Raw genomic sequence first — 18,931 nt, forward strand, 5'->3', positions numbered from 1 at the left:
TTTTTTTTTTTTTTTTTGGTCTGGAAGTCTCAGGGACGGAGGAGGGGCGCCAAGGCCCCATGTGTGGGAGGATTGCTTCAGGTCCACAAACTTGCGCGGATTTTCGTTACTTCTTTGGCCCGTGGTTTTGCTCTGATTTCTTCCGAATTGTTGCAAATTCGCCATTGTTCCCTGGCTGCTCACAAAGTTTGATCCGGAATTTCTTTTCAACCGGGAGCCACTGGTGTCGAAGTGTCTGCAATGAACCCCGTGAATGCTACTGCTCTCTACATTTCTGCGAGCCGCCTAGTGCTCAACTACGACCCCGGAGACCCCAAGGCGTTTACAGAGATTAACAGGCTCTTGCCTTACTTCCGACAGTCTCTCTCGTGCTGTGTTTGCGGTGAGATGCTTTTTATTGTTCCCCTTTCAATGCGTGTTTTAAAAAGCCTCCTGGGCAGGGATAACGTGAATGGTTTGACTACATGGTAGTTTGATTTAAGCTTTTGTTATTTGTGCGGTAGTGTACGGTCATTAGTTTTGAAACTCTCCGAGGGACTTTTGCCTAGCGTTCCAGAAAGGCAGAGAACCCTTTCAAAACCTCTTTGTACGGCGACCTTAACGTTCTGAACCGGTTAATTCTCCTTGGTTCATCCGGTGATTGACGATTTAAATGGGGTTAAGATATGCATGCACAATGCCAGTTTTTTAAAACCTTTGCTGCAGGAACTGATTTGAGTACTTACCGTGGTTAAACGTGGTTAAACATAGTTAAGACATGCACATGCGGCGTGTTTGCATTTCCCCAAGCTGGCGTTTTGTGGAGGTGGTGGTATAATCTGATGCACCCACGGCCAGATAACTCTGCGAAACTTTCCCCCCAGGTCCTTCAACAAATGCTTTGAGTCAGGGAAGATAGATGGTGCTCTTTAAGTGCTGCTTAGGTGATGTGATTTTTACTAATTGTATCTTATTTTGTAAACTTAGTATATTATGGCCTGGTAGAGAGTTATTTTAGACGTTGTTGTTCAAAAGTGTTAACTCGTGGTGGGTTGGATACCGTTTAATTGAAATGCCTCAAATGGGGGGATAATTTGTGTTAACTGTGCGTGTATTATTATGTACATGCTTTGCAAAAAATCTAGAATGAAATGTTGATGCAAAGGAAAGCATGAATAGACTCCAAATTTTTACGTTTTTGTCAGTCCACTTGTGTAGTCAAAATTTGAGAAGTTTAGGCATTTTCAGGTTTCCACTTCATTTAAAATTGGGTAAAGGAGAATAATTTCTTAATAGTGACCTAAGGAGTAAATAGTATTCGTTTGAGAGTCATCCAGCATTTTTTTGTGTAGCCTTTTGTACTTTTTGTGTGTCAGATACTTACCTCATAGACTGAGGGAGTTAGTGGTTAAGCTTAGCTATGGCAGGTAATGGAATTTAACATTTTCACCCAGGACAAATCTCTTAACTGCCCTGGGCCTCAGTTTCTTGATGTGCAAGATGAGAACTTTGGGCTAGATTCAGAGTTTCTTTGCAGTTTAAAATTTACAAAGGGCAGTATAATATGGAGAATTTGCTAGGTTGCACAGTACCATTCTCCCCACTTTCATCCCGCCCTGCTTTTTGTGGTGCTGGGAATGAAACCCAGAGGCATGCTAGACAGGCACTCTGCTACTGAGCTACATCCCCAGCCCTTCCCTTACTTTTATGGAGTGCTTTTTATGCTGTAGCTTTTGGTGGTTTGAGAAGTCAGGAGATAGAGCTGTCCTAGTTTCCTTCTCCACAGACATTCTGTCTCTCTTTTTTAAGGAGGGTAATGGTGCTGCTGTGGTAAAGTAAGAGAAAGAGTGTAGGGCAGTCCCCTCTATCCTGCTGAAACAGCTGTACTGAGTATTGTCATCAGGTGACACTTGCAGGTCTGGTAGGTCTTCGTTTTACTAGGTGGATGGGATAGATATTTGTTACTTTAAATTTTTTCCAGTAGCTTCAGGTTAGCAGTGGTCTAATTGAATATTTTCCCAGATTCTAACTTGTATTTTAAAAAGTGACTTTAAGCTGGGCTTGATGGTGCATGCCTGTAATCCCAGCAATTTTGGAGGTTGAGGCAGGAAGATCACAAGTTGCAGGCCATACTGGGCAATTTAGCAAGATCTCTTAGGGTAAAAAACACAAAGTGGGCTGGGGATTTAGCTCAATTGTAGAACGCTGGCTCTGGATTCAGTCCCCAGTATGGGGGACAGGGCCCAGGAGGGGGTGTTAAATAAATATGAAGCTACATTTAAAAAGAAGTCCAACTGCAGCTTTTAAAAAAAACATTCACTGTGAGGAGAATTTTTTCTGACATCAGAGCTTTGTCAGAAATTGGGTAAAGGCCTCTTGTTCAAGCCTCCCTCATCATCCTATGGAAGAGATTCATGAATTTTAGTCTCCCTTATAATTGAGTGGCATGAAATTTTAGTAATGTGAATATAAGTTCAGGCCCTCCCCCCTGTGTCTGTGCTTGTCAAGAAAGAAAAAAAAAATGTTTAGTTGAATTTAGTTCTGTCATTAAATTTGTACCAGGTTCTGCCCTAAGCCTTTTTTTTTTTTATGGCTCAAAAGCATGAACTCATTCATATAAGGCTTGCATGTGCATTTTTATCTCATAAGAATAATAAATATGTAAAAATAAAGTTTCAGTCTATTTTGGTTCTGTAGGGAGTTTATTCAACAGGTCCTCTAGTGTTTGACTTAGTCCTGCCTTTTCAGTTTTGTATTCAAGTATGCTCTCATATAATTTCTTTTCTAGCCAAAGGTCTTTGCCTTTTCAAACATCCTTTATATCTTCCTCCTCTTTTCCTTTCCATTGTTCCTTGAAGTTTCTTCTTCCTAAAATATACTCCTTTTCTCTAAAGGTCTAATTCATCAACTCCCTTCTTTGCTCCCTCCAGCAAAGGCTTGTCTCCTTGTCCCCTGAACCTCTTTTGTAACCCTTTGTTACATTCATAAGGTACTTATAAAATTCCTTTCAATGCAGTTTTTCTATCTGATTTTTCTGGTGTATTTAATAAGCCTAGGGAAAGTACATTTTTATGCTCCTGCTTCACCCTCTCCTGTCTGGTGACTTGGCGTAAAGTTTTCTGCCTTCAGCTCTTCCGGTACTGGAGATTGAATCCAGGGCAAGAGCTCTCTACCTTTGAGTTATGTCCCCACCCTTTTTTTTGTTTTTTATTTTGAGAAAGGGTTTTGCTAAGTTGCCCAGGTTGGTGCCTCAGCCTCCTAAGTCTCTGGGATTACAGGCATGCATAACTATACTTGATAGTATATAAGTTTTTATACACAGAGGAAAAAGTGAAAGGAAGTGAGGGAAGATAAAAGGCCTAATAAACATTTTGCAGTTAGGCTCAAGTCTTGACTTTTCTATTTACTGTGTAGGCAAGTTAATTTAGCTTTTTGCCTCAGTTTCCTTCATTTGCTGTATGTTTATATCTCCAAGTTTGTGTTATATGTGAACTTATTAATGGCTTGAAACAAAGTTTTAAATTCATAAGAACAAATCTACAGATTCAATGACTGGCACTACTAAGTGCTTACCCCACCTTTGCATAGAAGTAGAGGAAGGTGGAAGCAGGTGAGGGAAGAGACTGCACTGTCAGGTCAATTATTGTCAAAGCTAGATACTCACTGGAATTACAGGTTTTTTTATCCTTGTTCTTTGAAATGTTAATTAGCTGATTATCACTGTTTGCTTTTCAACTGTATACATTCAAACCTTTGGAAGCTTCTAGCGAATTGGGATAGCAGTGCTCTAGAGAATTATTGTTCTTTCTAGGTCACATAAACAGTGACCAGAACAATCACTATGGGTACCTTTTTTAAGTGTTAGTTACTTATTCCTCTTCAAAATGTTGGACTTGCTTATCAAGAAGTTAGAATTTCTTTTCCTTTAATGGGGTGAGAATTGATAAATTATGCCCTAGGGATTTTAGATTTTCATTTAACTTTTAAGTTGATATGTAGAGTCAAGTCCTGTTAGAAGAAAAATTTGGAGTCCTATAAATCATTTTGGTCAGATATCTTCTCAGGTACATGAATATTTTCCTAGTGTTTTAGTTAGATACAAAGTGATTTTGGTTTTGAATTTATTGAATAGTTGTGAACCTGTTACACACATAATTCTTTATTTTTTGGGTACCAGGGGCTGGGGATGTGGCTCAAGCGGTAGCGCGCTCGCCTGGCATGCGTGCGGCCCGGGTTCGATCCTCAGCACCACATACAAAGATGTGTGTCCGCCGAAAACTAAAAAATAAAACATTAAAATTTATTTTTTGGGTACCAGGGATTGAACTCTCAACTACTGAGCCACATCCCCAGTCCTATTTTGTATTTTATTTAGAGACGGGGTCTCATTGAGTTGCTTAGCGCCTTGCTATTGTGAGGCTGGCTTTGAACTCGCCATCCTTCTGTCTCAGCTTCCGGATCAGCGTGCCTTGCCATGTAATTTTTCACATACAAAATAGGGAAGAGACTGGAGGTTGTTTTCTGTTGACATAGTATGATATTTGGTGACTAGCTTTTTGTTTGCATGTTTAGGACCTAAAAACATCATCTTTTCATTTTTACTGCTATTCTTACCTTCTGCTGAAAGGTAGGTGGTTCCTTGAGGGTGGGACCTTCCTTGGTTCACCATTGTACCCATTTCTGTTAGTGTTGGCTTAACATTTCTATTTGTTGAAAGGGTAAGTACTTGTCCTATTGAAATGAGAATTTTTCAGTATCATTGGAGTACTAAGAGCATGCTTTCAGAATAAGGAATAGCTTTTAAAATTAAATAGATATAGCTTTATGAATGACTTTTTCTCCTCATTTTACTATTGTAAAAAGCATTATGGATCTACATTGAGTTAGTAGAATAGTCATGCAGAGATCTTTAAGTTCTAGAATTCTGATTTTTCTCTTAGCAGAAATTCTTTGCTTTGTGCCTGACAAACAATAATCTATAAATAGTCTTCTAATATGTAATTTGAAGGTATAACCTCAAGTGACTTATTTTAAACTATATTTCTATTAGATGGAAGCTAAATTAAAGACCATTTGAATAATTGCATATTATGTTAATGATTTTGTTCATTTTTCTCAAGCATAAGATCATTTTATTCTTAAAATTTTTCTTGTTCTTTTAAATCACTTTTTTTGTGTGTGTGGTAAATACACAACAGCATTTACCATTTTCATTTGATATATATATATATATATATATATATATATATCCTTATATATGCAGTATATTTTTATATACTGTGAAGTAGATCTCTAGACCTTTTCCATCTTGCAAATATGAAACTCTAAACCCATTAGCAACAACTGTCCATTTCTCACTATGTCCAGACTGATAATCACCATCCTGATTTGTTTTTAAAAATTTGACAACTTAGGTTCTTCATATAAATGGAATCAAATAGTTTTTTTTTTAAAGGCTTATTTCATTAGTATTATGTCATTAAGGACATAATCAGGATTTTCGCTCCCCCCCTTTAAAAAAATATTTATTTTTTAGTATAAGTGGACACAATATCTTTATTTTACTTTATGTAGTGCTGAGGATTGAACCCAGTGCCTCATGCATGCTAGGCGAGTGCTCTTCCTCTGAGCCACAACCCCAGTCCTAGGATTTCCCTTAAAAAAAAAAAAAAAGTTTTATTTTGAGATAGGGTATTGCTAAGCTGCTCAGGGCCTTGCTAAATTGCTGAGACTGGCTTTGAACTTGATCCTGTCTCAATTGCTGAGATTATAGGTATGTACCACCACACCTGGTTCAGACTCTGTCAGACTTTGTCTTCTAAAAAAAAAAATTCTTCTGGATTTTAACAATATGTTATTGGAGCTTGAGAGAGCGGTAAGGTGCTAGGAAGAAGTTGCAGGTTAGATAGGAATTAGAATGGATGAAGTGTAGATCTGTAGAGAATGAAGAGAAGGATGGGACAGTGTTGAATAATTTGGTGCCTGGGATTGAGGTTAGTGAGGCAGTGTTACTGGGACATATGGTTAGTACAAGATATACTCTTAAATTTTTGTTTTATGTCTGTCCCTGGAAATTGCTTTTTATTATTTATTTATTTATTTTTGATGGTGCTGGGGATTGAACCCAGGGCCTTGTGCATGCAAGACAAGCACTCTACCAACTGAGCTATATTCTGGAAATTCTTTTTTACATAATCTTATATACTATTTGTTATTGCAACACAACATATCTTCTGAATTGTGCTTGGGCTTGTGGTTCTCAGTCTCAAATTGCTTTGAACATCTATTCCTCCCCTTCTTTACACTGCTTATTTTCTTTGTGTGCATCAATAACATGCTATCACTAAGTTGTTAATGACTTAGCACAGTTGACTCTTAGGATGTTTATTTGGTAATGTTTATATATGAATAATTTAAATTTATTTCTGTGAGTTATGATGTATTGCTTTTTTTGCGGGAGGTACCAGGGATTGAAGTAAGAGGCATTCTACCACTGAGCCATATCCCTAGCCCTTTTTTTTTTTTTTTGTATATAATTTAGAGACAGGATCTTACCAAGTTGTATAGCGCCTTGCTTTTTCTGAGGCTGGCTTTGAACTCAACATCCTCCTGCCTCAGCCTCCTAAGCTGCTGGGATTACAGGTGTGCACCACCATACCTGCATGATATACTTTCTAAATTTTATCTTTATCTTAAAAAGCAGCATTTAAAAATCTTTATTATAATTTCTCTTAATTTTTTTTTGTGTTCAGCAGCCATTTTTGACTTTTTCATAGTCATTTAGTTTCTGTTACTATGTTCCCCCCCCTTTTAAAAAAGAGAAGGCTCTTGGGGGCTGGGGCTGCAGCACAATGGCAGAGTGCTTGCCTGGCACATGTGAGGCATTGGGTTTGATCCTTAGCACCACATAAAAATAAAAAAATAAAGGCATGCTGTCTATCTACAACTACCAAAAAAAAAAAAAGGCTCTTTCTGGTTTTATTGTCAAGAAATGAATTTTGATTTTTTTCATGTTAACTACTACTTATCTGGACAGTTATCTTTTGCTTACTCTTACTTAGTTGCAGGGTTTTCATTCATTGTCTTCCAATTTCAGAAACCTTCCTGGATCTTTGCAGTTTGGTGTCTATGGCTTTTTTTTTCCCCTAAAACTTTTTAGTTGTAGTTGGACACAACACCTTTATTTTACTTATTTTCTTTTATGTGGTGCTGAGAATTGAACCTGGGGTCTTGCATGTGCTAGCCAAGCGCTCCACCGCTGAGCCACAACCCCAGCCCATCTCAGGGTTTTTTCCCAAGCATAGCCAGTGCATTTTTGTGTGTGCTCTTAGTTGTATAGCAGTTAGTGTACATTTTTAAAAAATATATACATATACATATTTTTAGTTGTAGATTGTCCATTTTCTTCATTGCTATAGCCCACAGAAAAATGATGCATTTAAAATGTTGTCTAGTCTCATATATGGATATAAAGTATGCTTTCTGGCAAAGTTGGGTGATTGTAAAATTGTGCAACAGTTAAAGGCATGCAGAAAGTGGGATTAGAGGATGCAATGTGTAACCTAAAAGTATTTGATCTATGAATCTTCATGGACACTATTAAATTTATGCCTGATGTACTGAATTTTGGGGCTCTGGCCTTATATAATCTGGGGATCAAGATTTAGAAGACACCATTCAAATTAAGGCTTCTTTACCCCTGTTCATTGTATTGGGGATTGAACCCAGAGGTGCTCTACCACTGAACTATGTCCCCAGTCTTTTTAATCTTTTTAGATGGGGTCTTGCTAACTTGCTCAGGTTGTCCTAGAACTTGCCATCCTTGGCCCCTAGTAGCTGGGATTATAGGTATGCTAAGGCTTTCTCTTCTGATGAATTTCTGTATCTCCTTTATAGTTAATGAATTGTACAGCCTGTGACTGAACATCTTCAGCTTTTGACATAGGGTGTGAGTCACAGCACCCAGTAGCTGTGAGGTCTCTCGGGTCTTTTCATGGTGTCATTGGGCTTATTCAATTTTTTATATAGGCCTTGCTAGGAGGATGTTACTAGATTATTCTTCGTGGTGGAAAATTTAGTTTTCTGGAACAATTCAAAAAGCCTTTGATAAAATTTGCTCTCCAACTGTGGAAGACTTTTTATATCTTTTCTGAGACGGTAAGCGTCACTCAGTTCCTATTCTGGCATATAGTTTCACTTTTCTCTAAAAAGTGTGGATTTGGCCTGGCATGGTGGTGCACATCTGTAATCCTAGTGGCTAAAAAGGACTGGGGGGTGCTGTGATTGTGGCTCAGTGGTAGAGCGCTTGCCTAGCATGTGTGAGGCCCTGGGTTTAATTCTCAGCACCACGCATAAATAAAAAAATAAAATAAAGGTCCATTGATGACTAAAGAAAATATAGGGGGAGGCTGGGGATGTGGCTTAGTGGTTAAGTACCCCTGGGTTCAGTCCCTCGTACCAAAAAAAAAAAAAAAAGAATAAAAGAATTTTTCCACCTATGTCCACAGTATTTTAGATATGGACAGATATACTTATCCACATTGGTGACTTGGACAAATTATTTTTCTGTTTTACTTATAAGAAAATATTGGGCTCGGGATGGCTCAGTGGTAGTGCGCTCGCCTGGCATGCGTTAGGCACTGGGTTCAATCCTCAGCACCACATGAAAGAAAATAAAGATATTGTGTCCACCTAAAACTAAAAAATAAATATTAAAAAAGAAAATGTTGGAGGGCTGGGATTGTGGCTCAATGGTAGAGCGCTTGCCTTGCATGTGTGAGGCACTGGGTTCGATCCTCAGCACCACATAAAAATAAATAAAATAAAGGTATTATGTTTGTCTACAACTAAAAAAATATTTAAAAAAAAAAAAAAGAAAAAAAATGTTGTTGGAGTAGAACAGAAACCAGGTGCAGTGGTGTGCACCTGTAATCCCAGCTACTTGAGAGAATGAGGTAGAGGGATGACCTGAATGCAGCTGAATGCAGGAGTTTAGGACCAATCTGGGCAACAGAGCAACACCCTGTCTCTTAAAAACAAAACAAATATCCCCAGAAATTTGGTTGTGGATTTGACTTAAAAAATGAAAACATTTATTTTTTAGTTGTAATTGGACATAATACCTTTATTTAATTTATTTATTGTTACATGGTGCTGAGGATCAAATCCAGGGCCTCGCACATGCTAGGTAAGTGCTCTACCGCTGAGCCACGACCCCAGCCCACTTTTTTTTTTTTAAATATGTTTTTAGTTGTAGATGGACCTTTATTTTTTTACTTATTTATTTTTATGTGGTGCCAAAGATCAAACCCAGTGCCTTACACATGCTAGGCAAATACATTACCACTGAGCTATAGCCCCAGCCCCTTCAGTAACCTTTAAAGATTGATTAAAAGTTTACCAAGTTAATTAATGGTCATTGTTTCAAAATCTAGAATTCACATAAAAATCCAGATTTGGGGTGCCTTCTGGAAAATTGTCAGGTCTTGCATCAGTGGGTGACATTTTCTCATGGTATAGCATTATTGGCTAGAGTTGAGTTTTTTCCCCTATGAGTTTTAGGAGTGAGTTCTCTAGTTTGCCCTTGGTCATACATATCTAGTTTTTGTTACTTTTTTTAATTCTCCTTTACTGGATTCCCCCTGTAAAGAATTTGGCTTTTAATTCTAACCAATGGAGTATTTATAAAAGTCTTTTCTTGTGCTCTGGACACTATTTAGAGCCATAGGATTCTAATATTAAGAACTTGGATTATGTTTTGAAACCTTACCTAGAGAAGGATTAGTTTGTCAGAGAATAGTTGTTGGTGCACAGTGTTTCTGGTCAGTTGCAACAGTTTGATTGGTCAGATCCATTATCTTAGTTTTGTCAGTTGTTGAAAGTGCTATTGAAATCTAAGCCTAGTTTTGGTTTTGTTAGCTTCTCTTCAGAGTTTTATCAGCTTTTGCTTCATGTATTTTGAAGTTATTGTTAGGTGTATAAAACATTTTTGAACACATAGAATATAGTTGTGATTTTCTTGCCTGCTAATTCTGTCATCTGTTGCATTTCTGGGTTTGATTTTGTTTTTTTTTTTTGCTGGTTATGGATTATGTTGTCTTTCTTTGGATGTCTAATTTTGATTGAATATCAGATATTGTTTTGTTGGTAAAAATTCTTTCTTGTATATTCTTGAAGCTTTGTTTTGGGATGAGATTAAGTTATTTAGAGACTCTTAAAATTTATATTTTACAGTGTTGGGAATTGGACCTGGTGGCACTCTGTACCACTGAACTCAATTTCCAACCCTTCTTAACTAAAAAAAAAAAAAAAAAATTTTTGAAGCAGGTTTTTAACAAGTTATGCATGCTGGCCTGAAGCTTATGCTCCTCCTGCTTTGGCCTCCCTAGTATCTGGGATTATAAATATGTGCCATTGAACCTGGCTTGATTTTTTTTTTTTTTTTTTTTTTTAATACACACACACATATATATTGTAGTTGGATACAATACTTTTATTTATTTTTATCTGATGTTGAGGATATGCTAGACGAGCGCTCTATGGCTGAGCCACATCTCCAGCCCTAGGACCTGAGCAGCCTTTAGTCTAGGGAGTAATTTTCTTGCACTATTGAGGCAAAAACCTTGTGATAACATGATTTTTCACTCTGAGTGGTGGAAACAGGAATTATTCTGCTACTGAGTTATGGAGATTGTTCTTTTGCTCCTTTCTGGGAAATTTCTGGTAGTTACTTCATATGTGTATGCTAATAAAAATTCTGCTGGAGAATTGAGGAACCATTTGCAAATCTCTGAATCTTTTTCTGTATAGCTCTCTAATCTGTGGTACTGTGTCCTGAGACTTCCAGATGTCTGGACTCTCAGCTCAAGGAGACCCCCACGTTTTGTCTGGATTCTCTGTGCTTTGACCTGAAACTTGTCTCCAGTCAGTAAGCTGTGACAGTTTCAGGGCTCCCTTTTTTTTGTCGCCCCCCTCAAGGATCACTGTCTGTGCTGCTTGTTGCTAAATGTTTACAGATCATTATTTTATCTGGTGTTGAAACTGTTTAGGCAGGGAAATCTGTCTGTATCCATCAGTGTTGGGAAGCAGGATAAGGTAACATTCTATACCTATGCTATCTCACAGAGCTGTTAGCCATATAGACTTTATTTCATAAAAACTAAAAATTTTAATTTAGGTTTTTATTTGTATTTAGCTACACTTTCAGTACTGAGTAGTCACATGTGGCTACTGGCTATCATTGGGATATATTTTTATCATGCATAAAGTTCTATTGGACGGTGTGTTGTAACAACTAAAGAACTTTAAGAACCATAGAGCTGTTGTTCCTGGAAGCTATGGGATCATTGAAAGATCTTGTAGTGTTTTGTTTTCATCTCAGAATTTTCAAGTTTTGAGTTTAGAACATTGGGCAGTATTTTAAAAAACATTTTGATGGAGTTATGAACAGATTTTTGGAGCTTACCATTTAAGTTTTCTCTGCAGTGAATTGGGCTTAAGAAGGCATTCCACAGTGTTCCTGTAATAAAAGATTTGTATTATTAGAAGATAAAAAAGGCAATATAAAGTAATTTATTTTTCTTCCTTCAAAATGAGTTGTAGATGAGATAAAATTTGAAGAGATGTCAAATGAGCACTAGGACAAATAGCAAGCAGTCCTGTAATAACTGGTGGTACCACTTAATTCATCTGAAACCTTCTGTCTGCCCCCATAGCCTATAATTGTTTAGTCATGTATTTTGTTAACTTTTAGTAATATTGTTACAAGTTTTCATATAATCCAATGTATTACTGATTAGAGATAAAAACCAGTAAGGAAATTAAATTGATATTGGAATACTAGGTAATGAGCATAAAACATATATGATATAAATATTTGACTTATTATTATTATTATCCTTTCCTATAAGTTGTTTGTGCTGAACTGTATCTTTTTTTAAGTAAGTTTTTTTTAATATTTATTTTTTAGTTGTAGTTGGACATAATACCTTTATTTTATTTTATTTATTTTTATGTAATGCTGAGGATTGAACCTAGGGCCCCACACATGCTATGTGAGTGCTGTACTGCTGAGTCACAACCCTAGCCCCAATCCTGTATCTTAACAAGATGTTGGTAATATTTTAAAAAGCCAACTTACAAAATACAGTGCTACTCTGTAAACTTTAATTTTAGAGACTACAACCATTTATAATTGCATTATTGGAAGTGTTTGCAGATATTCATCTGAAGCCATTATTAAGCTCATTACTTAGTAACAAAATATAAAAATAGTTAACAAAAATTATTAGTGAAAAATATTGGAATTCCATATAATAGCTCATATGAGTGTTTTGCCTCTGCATAATATATTGTTTTGCCCCCTCCCCCCCTTTTTTTTCTTTTGGTACTGGTGATTGAACTTAGGGGTGCTTTACCACTGAGCTACATTCCCAGCCCGTTTTTGAATTTTATTTAGAGACAGGGTCTCATTGAGTTGCTTAAACTAAGTTGCTGAGACTGGCTTTGAACTTGGTGATCCTCCTGCCTTAGCTTCCCAAGCTGCTGGGATTATAGACGTGTGCCACTGAACCCATGTTCAGCCTTTTTAATTTTTTGAGACAGGGTCTCACTGAGTTGCTGAAGGCCTTGCCAAATTGTGGAGACTGGCTTTGAACTAGTGACACTCCTGCCTCAGTTTCCTAGATTGCTGGGATTACAGGTGTGAGCCACCACACCTGGCTAGTCTTTTTTTTTAAACATTCCTGAGTTATAGATTTAAAAAAAAATTTTTTTAGTTGTAGATGGAGACAATACCTTTATTATTTATTTATGTATTTTTATGTGATGCTGAAGATTGAACCCAGTGCCTCACACATGAGGCAAGTGCTTTGCCACTGAGCCACAATCCCAACCCCTGAGTTATAAATGTTTTAAATAGCTGTATCACCAAAATGCATTTAAAAAAAATGTGACTGAAGAGATAAAACAAGGTGTTAGTGGAAGTAAAAATTTAGCCTTGTATTATTAAAATGAACTTTATAGTACATTTTTATTCTTTTTTTATAGTACATTTTTATACATACTGATTAAACAGGTTTTTACTTAAAATCTTTTGTGTTTTCTTCCTTACTTGATAAAAATGATTAGAAAGAATACTCATGAGGTCTTGTTACTCATACCTTCAAGGTAAAAAAGGTTAAACTATCATTAGTGGTTCCTAACCTGTTTATATATCAGAATTTGGAAAATTTTCTGAAAATACACATTCCTGGGTAGCATTCTCAAATATTTGAGAGTCAGGTCTGGAGTGGATTACTTAGATGATGGATGATGGTAGTGCTGATTTGGAGTACTGCTTGTGTGAGGCATACTTTTTTTAAAAAGATCATATACTAGTAATTTTAAGCCATGCTGTCTTAGACAAGTTTCTTGGTGGCTATAGTATTTAGCCACCAAGAAATGTATTTTGGGATAACTTTCCAAGACGGTAAGAAAGCAGATCTCCAGGTCCATGGAATACCAATTTGGGAAATTAGGATCTAGATTTATATTGATTTGTTGATTGTTTGGTTTAGCTGTGAATCAATTTAATTGTAATTAATTGGCCAACCTATATTATCTTATTGGTGATAATTTTATGAGTGATTGTCATTGAAAATATGAAAATAATGGAATATTAGGAAAGCACTCTGTAACCACAAACACTCTATAAAAATCTCCCTTGCTTGGTTATTAAGATAGATGATGTCTGGCATTCTAAATGATGTCTAGTATTCTATTTTAATTTTTACAGGAATATGTAGTGAGGCTTGACTCGTTTATGAATATGTTATGGGTCTGAGTAGTTACACATGAACCATTTAATAAGAGTGGTGGTGAGTGTTTGGTTTATTTTAATTCATAATGATAATTGACTGTTGAAGCTCGCCTTATATAATAACTGATTTGTCACCTTGAATACCAGAAGTTATTTGTCATAGTTTTAGGTTAACCAAAGAATTACCAAATTAAGGAAACTCTGAGGTTTAACATCAGATGTTAAATAAACAGTTTGGCTTGAGTAGCATTCATATTTTAATGTATTGTTTGTTCTTTTTCTTTACCCTCAATCCGCTTTAAAATTGGCATATAGCTGTCACTGGTTTCTTAGTGTAGTAGTACCTAATTATTTAACATGATTTAGTGAGCTTTATTTTTTTAGTTGTTTATGGACTTTATTTTATTTATTTATTTGTAGTGCTAAAAATCGAACCCAGTGCCTCACACATGCTAGGCGAGTACTCTACCACTGAGCATTAATTAACCCCAACTCCTCTGTTACTATTTTTAGTGGAATATGCATGTTTGTCATATTTTCCTTCCTTGTTTATAGTTAAAATGCACATTTTTCTGGCATACTAAATTGTTTTGTGCTGGCTGATTTAAAGAGAATAGGTTACAGTTCTGTGAAATTCAAGTGATTAAAGATATTCATTTACTTAGACAGGGTCTTGCTATATTGCCCATGCTAGCCTTGAATTCGAAATTCTTCTCAAGTATTCTTGAGTAGCTGAGATTATAGGCATAAACCACTGCCTGGCTTGATTATGGATACTTCAAGGAGCCAATGCTTTTCTGGGCATAGCTGCTTGAATATTTGTTAGAGAACTAACAGTTACTTTTTAACAGTTTATTTGAACTTGCTGTTTTTTTTTTTTTTTTTTTTACATACTACTAAAGTAAAAACAGTGTTAAGTTTTTTTTTTTAATATCTTTGTTTTATTTATTTATTTTTTATCTGGTGCTGGGGATTGAACCCAGGGCCCCGAATGCGCTAGGTGAGTGCTCTACGGCTGAGCCACAACCCCAGCTCCCAGTTTATTATTCTTTATAGTGGTACCATGACCACGAATTTTACCTAATGAAAGTTTTTTTTAGTTGTAGATGGACACAATATCTTTATTTTACCTATTTATTTATTTTTATGTGGTGCTGGGGATTGAACCCGGTGCCTCAAGCATGCAAGGCAAGTGTTGTACCACAGAGCTACAACCCCAGACCCAGTTAATTCATTTTTGCCCATTTGCTGTGTGATACATGTGATCTTTTTATAGTGTAGTCATTTTTGTTCTTAGCCGAATCCAGAGACCATTTCCTTGTGATTCTACCTTTTTTTTTTTTTTGGTTGTACTGGGGATTGAACCCAGGGCCTTGTGCATGCGAGGCAAGCACTCTCCCAACTGAGCCATATCCCCAGCCCCTGTGATTCTACTATTTGAAAATGTATTCTACATGTTTAATTTTGGCATTGTAATTCAGAGATATAAAAATGGTCAGAAAGTGTCTTAAATGATAGAGTGGTAGATTCTAGCATAGAGCTTGGCATATAGTTGGGCCTCAGGAATCATCTACATAAGTGATGGAGAAAGGAGAAATGTTTTATTAAATGAAGATAGCCTAAACAATTAACTCTTCATTTGAAAATGGTAGAGAATGGGGATATTTAGATCAGTGGATTGGATTATGAAAGGATTATTATTTAGGTTGTGTCTGAGACTTTCAACATCATTGAAAGAGTATAGTCTTCCCTCTCCTACTTTTATTTATTTATTTTTTTCTTAAAATAGGGCCTCCCAGTACCTGAGATTTACCAGCATGCACCACATGTGGCACAGACTAGTTCTTGAGAATCGATCCTCCCCTTCCTTTACCATGCTTGCCCTAGTTACTGTCCATCATTTTTAGTACCTGCTTTCTGTTTCTTCTTTCCCAAAAAAGGTTTAGTATCTTGGTTAATTATTGATTCTGACTATGGTTCATTTTCAGTGATCATTCTTCTTGATATGTAGAAAGAAGCTAAAATTGTCTCAGTGGATGCTACAGATTGAAAATAGCAGAAATATTGGGCTGGAGATGTGGCTCAAGTGGTAGCATGCTCACTTGGTATGCGTGTAGCCTGGGTTCGATCCTCAGCACCACATACAAATAAAGATGTTGTGTCCGCCGAGAACTAAAAATAAATATTAAAAATCTCTCTCTCTCTCAAAAAAAAAAAAAAAAAATAGAAATAGGGTGGTGCCAGATAAATGAATACCAGGTTAAGAATTAGTAGACTCAGCTTCATTGCCAGCAACTAGCTGGTTAGAATGATGCCAAAGAACAAGAGATTTCCAAGGTCACTCCCAAATCTAATCTTTTATGATTCATTCATTATACATCTGTTATATGCATAGAGACATGAGAGATAAATTTCTGGCCTTGAGTGAGACCTAGTGAACAACTAATGTGACAAGTACTATAAAAGTGTGAACTGCTTTCAAACAAACTGAGAGGAAAGAACTAATATAATGATTTTTTAAAAATTGGACCAATTTTATTTCATTTTAGTAAGCAGTGTTTTTGTCACTCCCCCTTTCCCATCCTTCTCTCTTTAAGAACATATCCTTTAATATGAGTTTTTCTTATAGCTTTTATTTTCTGATGATTTTTGGTGTAGGTCAGTTTGTTTGAAAGAATTTTGGTTATGATGAAAAGCATATTGTTATGTAGAAATGTATCATCTCTTCTGTTTCATGTTGCTCTCCTCAGTGAAATCAGAATGCTACATTTTAAAAAGTATTATTTATTTTTATGTGGTGCTAAGGATTGAACCCAGTGCCTCACATATGTTACTGAGTGCTCTGCCACTGATAGATAATTGAAATCATTACCATTACCTTTTTCATTTTTTGCTTTCTGATAGTAGCATTTCAGGATGTTCTTTATGTGAGTTTTTGTTAATTTTCACTGATCCTCACATGTCCTCTAAACATGTATGTTTATATAAAACTACTACTTTTATTTGAGCTTATTGATTAAGGCAGTCCTTGCTGTAATAGAAGCATGACCAAGAGAAGAACTCTGGAGAGGGCATCATGGTAAATACAGAGTATATCCAGTTTTCCTTTTACTGAAATTGTTCTCATTGTGATAATTTCTTTTCCGCATTTAAACTTTAAAATGAGGTTTCAATTCCCTAGTCTTTTTGTTGTTCATGTCACATTTTAACCTGTTATAATGTTTGCTGTAGTAGGTTAAATTTTATGGTCTTTGCTATTACCAGATCCTATGTTTATGCATTAATAAATTTGCTAGTCATTTTAGCCATGTTAGTTTTTATTTTTTCTTTTGCCCCTCTTTGTACTCTCATAAATTAAATTTCTCTCAATATTGAGGTTAGAATATTCTTGGAGTTAAATACTCATTCCACTGTTAGAATGGAGAAAAAAAATCTAAATTCACAAGTGGTTAGAACATAATTTATTTGGTAGTATGCATGTCAACATACAATTTATAATATAGTTTTCTGTGTGTGTGTGTGTGTGTGTGTGTGTGTGTGTGACGCTGAGAATTGAATTTAGGGCCTGTACATGCTAGGTAAGCATTCTACCACCAAGCTACATCCTCAGTGTTGTATTGAAGTGAGTGAATTATCTATTTCTTTGTTCAAAATTGGAATCAGCTATGTAGTTAGAAGAGTTGGCCGTTCTTCATGTTAAGTTAAAGAGTGCCTATCCTTTGTATACAGATAGGAGAAAACTGTTTTGAGACCTCATTATAGTTTATTTTGATGTGATCTCTAAAATTTGTGCTGTTTTGTTAATCTTGATTCGTGCTAGGGGCAGTAATGAGGGTGTATACTAGCCAATGTAGATGCTAGCTGTGGCATATTAATTAATAGAGCATTGATTTGAATGATCTGTGTTAAATCTGATTAATATAAGGAGAAACTTATATTAGAGCATGTTGAACTGGATGCAGTGGTGCATGCCTGTAATGCCAGCGGTTCCAGAGGATCTGAAGTTCAAAGGCAGCTTCAGCAGCTTGGGCCTTGAGAGACCCTGTCTCAAAATAAGAAAGAGTTGGGAATGTGACCCAGTGGTTAAATGCCCCAGAGTTCAGGGATTCAATTCCCCCATGCCAAAAACAAACAAAACCAACCAACCAAAAACCCAAGAGTGTGTTGATGAGAAAACTTAGGGGAAACCCCCCCCCCCCCTTTGCTGGTGATAAAACCCAGGGCCTCACACTTGCTAGGCAACTACTCTACCACTGAGCTACATTGCCAGTCCACAAAATTGTTTTTTTTAAAATTTGTACATTAATTATATTATGTACTATATTATATTATGTACTATAACTATAATGTACATTATAATTGTACATTATAGTTATAGTACATAATAGTGGGATTTCTTGTTACATATTCATATATGTACATGTTATAGAGGTATAACTTGGCCAATATCATGATTCCTTAGTGATTTTCCTTTCTCTTCCTTCCCCCTGAACCCTTTCCTCTACTGATCTCCCTTTGATTTTCATGAGATTCCCCTCCATTTCTTTTCTTTTTCTTCTCTAGCCTCCATACATGAGAGAAAACATGACCCTTAAGCCTCTAAGTTTGGTTTATTTCACTTAACTAAATGTTCTCAAGTTTCATCCATTTTGCTACAAATGCTATAGTTTCATTTTTCTTTATGGCAGAGTAAAACTCCATTGTACATATATACACCACATTTTCTGTATTCATTCATCTATCGATGGACATCTAGCCGAGTTCTATAGTTTGGCTGTTGTGAATTGTGCTACTGTAAATATGGATATTCATGTATCACTATAGTATGATATCTTTATTTTTTTTAAATATTCTTATTAGTTATTGATGGGCCTTTATTTACTTGTTTTATATGTGGTGCTGAGAATTGAACTCAGTGCCTCACACATGCTAGGCAAGGGCTCTACCACTGAGCCACAACCCCAGCCCTAAATTTAATTGTTTAGGATAAATACCAAGGAGTAGTAAAGCTAGGTCATATGGTGATTCCATTCCTAGTCTTTTGAGGCATCTCCATACTGATTTCCATGGTGATTGTATTAATTTACATCCTACTAACAGTGTAAAAAATGTTCCTTTTTTTCCACATCCTCTCCAGCATTTATTATTGTTTGT

At 36.2% G+C, this 18,931-nt stretch overlaps 1 protein-coding gene across 1 annotated transcript in view; it reads left to right on the top strand.

Annotated features, from left to right (window-relative positions):
- The first annotated feature begins 6 nt into the window (after positions 1–6).
- Positions 7–18,931, top strand: part of Msl2 (MSL complex subunit 2) — a 31,843-nt gene continuing 12,918 nt past the window's right edge. The window contains exon 1 of the mRNA XM_015487019.2: positions 7–382. Within this exon, the coding sequence (XP_015342505.1) occupies positions 241–382 (142 nt within the window). The 5' untranslated portion in view covers positions 7–240. The remainder of the gene's footprint in view (positions 383–18,931) is intronic.

This window comes from Marmota marmota, unplaced genomic scaffold, assembly GCF_001458135.2.
Source record: "Marmota marmota marmota unplaced genomic scaffold, marMar, whole genome shotgun sequence".
Classification (NCBI taxonomy): domain Eukaryota; kingdom Metazoa; phylum Chordata; class Mammalia; order Rodentia; family Sciuridae; genus Marmota; species Marmota marmota.